The sequence below is a fragment of the Lolium perenne genome, chromosome 7 (genome assembly GCF_019359855.2).
Source record: "Lolium perenne isolate Kyuss_39 chromosome 7, Kyuss_2.0, whole genome shotgun sequence".
NCBI classification, from domain to species: domain Eukaryota; kingdom Viridiplantae; phylum Streptophyta; class Magnoliopsida; order Poales; family Poaceae; genus Lolium; species Lolium perenne.
In genome coordinates this window covers 231,087,758-231,096,255 of record NC_067250.2, presented here as the reverse complement: position 1 = coordinate 231,096,255, position 8,498 = coordinate 231,087,758, and the positions used below count along the sequence as shown (strand labels likewise).

At 48.8% G+C, this 8,498-nt stretch overlaps 1 protein-coding gene across 1 annotated transcript; it reads left to right on the top strand.

Annotated features, from left to right (window-relative positions):
• Positions 1–4,895: 4,895 nt before the first annotated feature.
• On the top strand, positions 4,896–6,348 carry LOC127312101 (uncharacterized). The gene has a single exon (XM_051342562.2). The coding sequence runs from the start codon at positions 5,064–5,066 to the stop codon at positions 6,117–6,119; it is 1,056 nt and encodes a 351-aa protein (XP_051198522.1). The 5' UTR covers positions 4,896–5,063; the 3' UTR covers positions 6,120–6,348.
• The last annotated feature ends 2,150 nt before the right edge of the window (positions 6,349–8,498 follow it).

The following is an 8,498-nucleotide window of genomic DNA, read 5'->3' as shown; positions in this document are numbered from 1 at the left end:
GGATCATCATGTTCATATTTTGGGTTTGCATTTCCTGAAGTATGGGATTCAACAGGGACCGAAGAACCCCTTTTCTCAGAAGCATCGTTCGACAGGTCTTGCAAACGTTCGGGAGCTACAAGGATCTGTCGAAATAATCGAGTAAGAATAATGACAATTGAAAAGATCGAAAGAAACAGGTCAGCAAGAGCACGAAGGGAAAGACTTACCTCGGTTGGTAGGTGGTCAGCATCAAATGGCGATTGGGGAGATATCAGTGGGATTGAGTCTTCTTGGCTAAAAGAGTGAGGCTCCGGACTTCATCAAGAAGCTCCTTCTCAGATAACTCAGCAACATTTACTCTGGTCTCATCCTTGGGGCCCGAATACAACCACATCGGATGGGCCCTAGACATGATTGGCTGAATTCGGCGCTTTAAGAACACAGCAGCTACCTAAGTACCTATCAAGGTTTGGCCATCGGATTCCTTGATTCGAAGGAATCTCTCGAATAATCTATCGACTGTTGGTTTTTCATCGGGTGAAAGGATATTTTTCCAAGACTTCTTGGGCTTGGCTTCCAGAACATCAGAGAATTGGGGGAGCTGGGTGTCGGCTGGTGATGAATCTTTGATATAAAACCACTTCAGCCTCCATCCTTGAACGGATTCTTTCATTGGGAAGTTAAAGTAGTTAACCTCTTTACGGGCGACAAACCCAACTCCGCCAATGATGAAAGACCCACCACTGCAGTTGTAGCTTTTCACAAAAAAAAATTTCTTCCACAAACCAAAGTGGGGCTCAATGCCCAGGAACGCTTCACAGAGAGTGATGGAAATAGCAAGATGGAGGATTGAATTGGGGGTCAACTGCCACAGTTGAATCTCATACACACGAAGGAGGTGATGGAGAAATTTGTGAGCAGGAAGCGAAAGACCTTGATACAAGAAGGATAAGAACATCACAGTAAAACCGGCAGGGGGATTGGGCTGCGAAGTCGCACCTGGAAGAATAACATTCCCCTCTTCGGAAGAAATTATTCCAAGACTGCGGGCCCTCTTCTCGTCGTGCTTCGTAGTGGTAGAAACCGACCAATCGCCGGGCATAGGCCCAGCCATGGAGCTTTCTGGCGCAGATGGCGCCGGGGCTGGGGGAGGAGCTTCTGATGCGCTTCTCCTCGATGAGTTCGGAGGAGCCTTGATGGCAGCGTCGCTATTCGCGGCACTGGCGGTGAGTGTAAGATTCTTCATTTTCACCATTGCGGGATCTGAAGAAGATCCTGAAAATGGCGGTGGCGGCACGTTGGTTTTGAACAAGGAGGATGAGTGAGGAAGAAAGGATGCGAGGAGAAAACGTGGGAAGAGGAGAATTTACCCTTTGAGATTATAAAGTAAAAGGAAGTCTGAGGATTGAGTAGGCACGTGTCATTGCTTCCAATTTATTAAAGAGATCTCTTCTCATCATCGAGCGCAGAAATCGAGGAGTCGCCTTGGTAACTGCACGAAAGTAGTGGTAATTTCCTAAACAGAACCACGCAGAAGTAGGATGGGCCCGTTAGGCCACGTCCTGTCAGTCAAAACTGCAACAGTGGTTACGTCATCAGTGATGTCATGAAGTCCGCTTGAAGCATCCGAAGAAAAGTTAAAACCATCAGGTGGATCGACTTGAGTCTACACACGTATGCAAGCATTCATGTCTAGACTCGGGGGGATACTCCCATCGGGAGCGCTGCATGTACACCCGATAAATTTGGACTCGAAGACTTTCTTGCAAGGAAGAGCGTGACAGGAGTATCCGAAGAAAAGATTGGAATATACGGATCGTTTTGCTCAAAGTCTGCACCCGGTTGCAAGCACCCGTGACCAGACTCGGGGGCTACTCCCATCGGGAGTGCTGAATGTGCACCCGACAAAACTTTTTTGCACTCCAGGATCATGCCCGGGGACTTGATTCTGTGTAGGGTAACGATGTTTTGCCATTGGCAGTTAACCAGCAAAGCTGGACACGTTACTCGATATCCTTTACGCATTAGACTTTATTTGAAAAATTGAAGCCCCGATATAAATGTATCGAATGATTTATGAAGACATGTAGAAAACTTCGGCAGAAGAAGACATTCGAGTGGCACAACTTGAGTCTTCGCACGGTTGCAAACATCCGTACCTAGATTCGGGGGCTACTCCCATCAGGAGCGCTGTACGCGCACCCGAAGGAAGGAGATGATGCTGTTACAAGAAGAACAAGATTTATCAAGAGAAGAAAACATTCGGTGGAGGCATGCTTTAATCTCTACCCGAAATATCTTTGGCTAGACACTCGGGGGCTACTGACGTGGGCATTACCCTTCGGGTAACTGTTATTGCCCTATCATGTACGGCCCAACTAGAGGCCCATGAAGACACTCGATGGCAAGGTGGATTACTACGTCGGTGCCGAAGAAGATTCCTTGAAGAACAAGGCGAAGAGATGAAGAATACAAGGAAAGTTTAGAACTAGAGCCCTTTGTAACCTAGTCGTACCCGGACAGATCTCTCGAGACCAAGCTCCATATATAAGGGCCAGGAGAAGGGCTGCCGAGGACATACGCAATCTTAGCAATCTTAGCCACCATATGTCTAGAGCTAGGTCCTTGCAAAGCTTAGCTTCTCGGCGAGATCACAGCCGAAACCTTCGGCACCTCATTGTAACCCGATATTTTCATAATCAAGATAAGACAAGCAGGACGTAAGGGTTTTACCTCATCGAGGGCCCTGAACCTAGGTAAATCGCTCTCCCCGCTTGTTTGATAACCGATGTCTCGTGTCAACCTATAGGATTCCATCAACCCTAAGCCCCAAACGGAGGGCATTGCCGAGGAGTACCCTCGACATCCTCCCTGCTGAACCTGTGAAGTCCCAGAAGCTGAAGGCCCCACTCTCGGCTCAGAAGTATCCATAGCATCATCCCAAACCATCTGGAGCACCCCCACCTCCCTCGCCAGGATCATCTTTCTTTACCCAAACGAAAGGAACAAAATCCGGCTCCGGAATATAATCTGCAGGCTCCCTACGGAAGCGGAACTCAAAGGCCTTAAACTTAACCACAACATCAGCTTTAGCTATCGGGCGTGCCTCATCTGAAGGATCCCCTAGAACCCCAGCCTGAAGCATGGCTACCTGAATACGCACCACTGCCCTGCGTCTCAGACTAACAAGATCCACATCGACAGTCTTACCAACAAGAGAACCAACAACCCACAAACCCAGAAAGTGTCGCAGCGTATATATGAGCTACTCCATCCACGTGCAGCCACACCTTCTCGAGTTCAGCCTTGTGAGGAACCTCCGCTGACCGCCAAGCGGATATGGAGATAGAGGAGCTGAAGGAAGGCACCCCCACCTGAATACCATCAAGTCTGTCAAGGTCATCGAAAGAAGGAACTGAAACCAAGAACTGCATATCAATATGAGGAACCGCCTCCCACTTCCAATTGGGATGATCAGAACACCGGCGAGCCACATGCTTAGCAATCACATCTGTAGGAACCACATCACCATTGACCAACACAAGAGCAATAAGTGTCTGAGTTGGGGCAAGATCATCATTAACCACCGAGTCTGGAAAAGACAATATGTCTCCAGAAGGCTAGACCCATAAACAAAAACAGACGATCGCGGCAACTTAAGCACATGGCAACGAGCTGTGGGATGGGCCTTCTTATCACAAATATAACAGTAGTGATCAACCTTGCAGTCCTTCACAACATGCGAATTATCAACACATTTCCAGCACCTTACACTTTTTTTTGACTTACCAGCTGCTTTCGCGACCTCCGCCGCATGAACAACCGCACCCATCTGAGCCGCCATAGACTGTGGCTGCTGAACCAAAGTTAGCTGAGGCAGTGATGGCTGATGCGGCGGTACATACACACCCTGCCCTGGTTGAGACTGAACAGGTAACTGTTGAAACTATGAAGAAAATTGTCCGTGCAAATTAAATTATGATCTTACTGAAAAAGATTTCCAAGAGCAGATACATATAAGTTTTATAATAATTTGTGGCATGTTTAACCAGGTTTTTAGTCCCTTCAATAACCACACCATTCTTTTCCAGAGTTTGCACAATATTTCTCCTTTTCCTTCCATTTGCAATTCTATGGAAACCATCTTCCATGAGCTCTTTGGTATCAATAATTTTCCTCCTCTTCATATATACTGCAAAGTTCAATTTTGATATTAGTTCTATACACTTATTCCTCAGGGGTCAGCTCACCACTTTCTTCCAGGATCTCTAAGTTCAACTCACTTTTTCAACTCTAGTTTTCTCTTCATGTTGTTTCCAAACAAATTAGCTCCCCAACCTTTACAATGTTTCTTAAGCCTTTTCAACTTGATATTAATAACACCAATAGGGTCCCTGCTGTGAACATGCTTTTCCCAAATATTTTTCACTATAGGAAGAAACTCAGGTTTTTCTCAACCATGATAGGCCAAATTTGAAACCTCTATTTTTCTTGATCTGATTGATCTTTCACAACGTTTCTAACAGAAACCATAGGAAACAACTCTTCCTAGCCTCCAGACATCAATACTCATATGTTGGCTCATTTTCACCAACTAGCAACTTTTGTGATGTCTTGGCTGCCAACTTGACTCCAAACCTATTCCGGCATGATCCAACAGCAAGAGTCACCGAGCAGTTCACAACGTACGATTGGTGTCGTACGCCAATCATGTCTGAAGACTATGAACTGTTGCACCAGATCACCGTTGAATACATGTCAAAGCTCGACTAACTAATTGAACTACAAAAGATGATTACTGATAGTGGTTAATCAATCCAAGAATGACAAGCATTTCTCCCGTAATGTTGAGCAAGATACAAGAATCGGGTGCACGATGCTTACCCCAGACCCCGATAAGAAAAAGGGAACGGCTGTAAGCCTATAACACGACGAGCAGCAAAGTCCAAAAATATTGAGCAGCCTCAATCAGAGTACGTCCAGCTAGCGACTCAACTGAATATCTATCATGCAATAAGCATGAGTGCGACGCACAATCGCTCTCATGCTTCTTCTTATAACCCCTCGGCGACCACCTCCCAATGATTTTTTGGTTGATTCTTTCACAACATCGGCTTCCTATAAACCATCTCTCTACTCAAAGTCGTCAGAATCGGATCAGGTTCTTAGCCGCAGCCATGTCGTCCCCCTCGTCATCGCCTGACACCTCCGACGTCGACGTTTCTGACGGCCCCGGGCCGGCCAGCTCAAACCTCACGCTGCTGTACATCATCATCGCCGTCCTCGCCGGCGTCCTGCTGTACCTGGCCGTCCGCTACGGCCGTTCGCTCCTGGCCGAGTGGCGCGCTCTCCACGGCGACGGCCCGCCTACCGACACCCACCTCGGGCTGAGCATGGAGGACATCGCCGCGCTCCCCACGTTCACGTACAGGGCGCGAGCGGCACCGACGCCATCGCCACAGGGCAGCTGGGGCGGCAAGAGGAGGAGCGGCAGCAAGGGGAGAGCGGCGTCGGCGTCGGTGGAGTGCGTGGTGTGCCTGCAGGAGCTGGAGGACGGCGACGTGGTGCGCGTGCTGCCGGCGTGCAGGCACTTCTTCCACGTCAGCTGCATCGACGCCTGGCTGCGGGCGCACTCGTCCTGCCCGGTGTGCCGCGCGCACCCGGAGCCGGAGCGCGTGCGGCCGGGCGAGGCTGCCATGTCGCCGCCGCTACCGCAGCTGCGCCGCTGCGACGTGTCGCCCGAACGGCCTACGGCGACGAGGATCTTCGCGGACTTCTTGGCACGGTCGCCGCTGAGGATCGGAGGCTCGACGAGCGGGTCTAAGGAGAGGGTCGTGTCCAGGTCGCCGTCACCGGCGCCCATGGTGCGTGACTACGTCCTGTCGAGGTCTCCGTCGCGGACGCCGCTGACGCATGGGATGGTGGACGAGCGGTGTTCGTTGTCGCAGTCGCCGCCCCAGATGCTAGAGGTTGTGGTGGTTCGGTCGCCTTCTCCGATGAGGTTCGGACGTCAGCCTACGCCGACGTGCGTTGGCGTGTTGGAACGCACGGATGCGAGCATGTCGGCATCGCCATCCCCGCCGGTGACATTTAGAGCGGGATCGACTTCTAAATTGTCACCACAAGTGCCATATTAAGTATGTACAGCAAATGCTACATTGCCTACTACTGTCCATCATTCAGTTGCAGAGTCTGCATTAAGATAGAATGACCAATTAATGGCACAGTCACCATTGCTTCGAGGTGCATTTTTGGAGCTTGTCATCCGATTCTTAGTGACTGATCATTTTGCTGCAAAGAATGTAAATATTCAGTGTCGAGCATGTTTGACGAAGACAGACCAAAGCGCCATTGAAGCTTTCTTTCTCCCCACTTCATTGTTAGCAAAAGATAGGTATGTGCACTCCTTTCACTTTTATTTGTACATACTGTTCCTATCTTTAGCGAGAGTAGGAGTACCTGACAAGAGGAGAGATAATGGTTCGTGCACCTTTCACTTATATTTGTTGCATTTTCTGTATAAAATTCACTTTTCCCACGTCCGAGCCAATTCTAATTGACAGCTCAACTCGTCTTCTTTGCATTATTTTTTCGAAAGAAATCTTCTTACTTACCTTCTAATACTAACAATACAGATTTGATTCCATAAAAAAGAGAATAAAGGCATGTTCGACTAAACTTTGGTCTATTCCTCCAAAAGTCGCCCGGCGCGTCCTTCTCACCATGCGTGCACTCTGTTTCATTAAGCATTCATTTTGTGAAACTTTTTCGACCACGCCGCGCGCGTAGCTACGGGGAAGAGCTATGTATTCTCAAATCCCTGAAAGTTGCCATACTGACCTGAAAGTTGCCATACTGTCTTTTCTTTGTCTTCCAAAGTTGCCATACTGTCCTTGCTGGTAAAGTGTCAAGCTAGCCGCCGGCCAGCTAACTAGTGTGTCAGTAGCCCGGTGGCTAATTAGAAATGGGGGGCACGTTCCATCCGAGTATCTATGCGTGTGGCAGATGTCGCGATTCGATCGAGACTCGAGAGCACATGATCAAACCCCATGCATTTCACATGCCAGGCCGCGGGCGCAACCCTCCACTCACAGCAAATTTGTTACTCCGTCAGGTTATTGTATTACTTGCTTAATCAGGCCATCGTTTGGGATTGATAGAGCGGTTCGTAGATTGCCCTAAAGATGTTTCAGAGTTTAACTGGTTTCTTCCAGTACATTGCCTTGCAGATTGCAGGGATACACATTTCGGTTGGTGAAATTTCCTGCTACCTAGTTACTGCCTTCGTGAGCTAGTTCCTTTTTGTGTTCTTCGCGCGTAAACGCTTCTTGATGATTGAATCTGAATATATGCATAATCAGGAACAACCTACAGGGTTCAGAGTGTCCTTCATCTTCGGCATCAGAAAAGCTGTTGTTGGAATTTTGTTTCTCTGATAAACACGGTACTTTGTCAGTTTTCAGAGTATTTGCAATGCTCAATTGACATCTATAGTACTTCTATACCAGTACATGAATGTAGAGACTATATGTTGTTCTGTATTGGTTCCAACTTAAGTAATGCAGAAAATAGGCGGAAGCCGAGAGATGAGACAGTACTAAAAACATAAAATATATCGAATGCAGAGTAGAGCAGGGCGAAAGCTCTGGTTTCACTTGTTTTCAGTAAAGGCTTGGTCTGTTTCGCTGTGCTGTTGTGTAGCATCGTGAGATAGGTGGGTGATGTTATGTTATTGGTTTTTCATTATGATTTGTGCCTGTGCCATATTAGTCATTGTGCAAGTTAAAACCGATAGATTTTATAAGGGATGGATATCAAGGGTGGAGGGTACGTCGGCGGCGATGAGAGTTTGCAAAAAGGTAGCGTCCTTTGGCGTTGATCGGGGTTGGTCAAGACTAGGCTTTGTGGGTCAGTTTTGAGCAAGGTCTTTGCACCGGCGGACCGTGGCTGTTGCTCAAGGAGGGACTGGTTGGGATAGACTGGGATGAATTGAGTCGGAGCATCTCCAACGGAGCGGCGACCGTTGCGTCCGCGTGGACTGAAAATACGTCTGGATCCTGCTTCAGCGGAGCGACGCATAGTGATCAGGCCGTCTGCGACGACGCAAACGGGTCCAAATATGCTGCACGTTTGCGTCTCCGCGGACGCTGCGCTGTGCGCCGAGCGCCCTCCTTTTCTCCTTCTTTGCTCCTCAGGGATAGCGAAATCGATCGCGCGGATTTGCTTCATTTTCTCCTTCTTTGCTACCCTAGCGTGACGCCACCACCCCAACCCCACCCCCTGCAGCCCTGCCGCACTACATGCCGTCTACTCGGTCCTCACCGCGCCAGAGAACAAGATCTCAGTCGGGGTAGGTTCTGGCGCGCATGTGTCGCCTGATTGGGGGCCAAACATCTGTCGGTTGCGCCGCCCACGACCTGTTCTGACAATTGTACCAGTAGGTTTCTTACTCATCTTTTGGGCGCTATTGTGCGCGGCCATTGATCCGCAGTTGCTACCCACGCAGATGGACATGT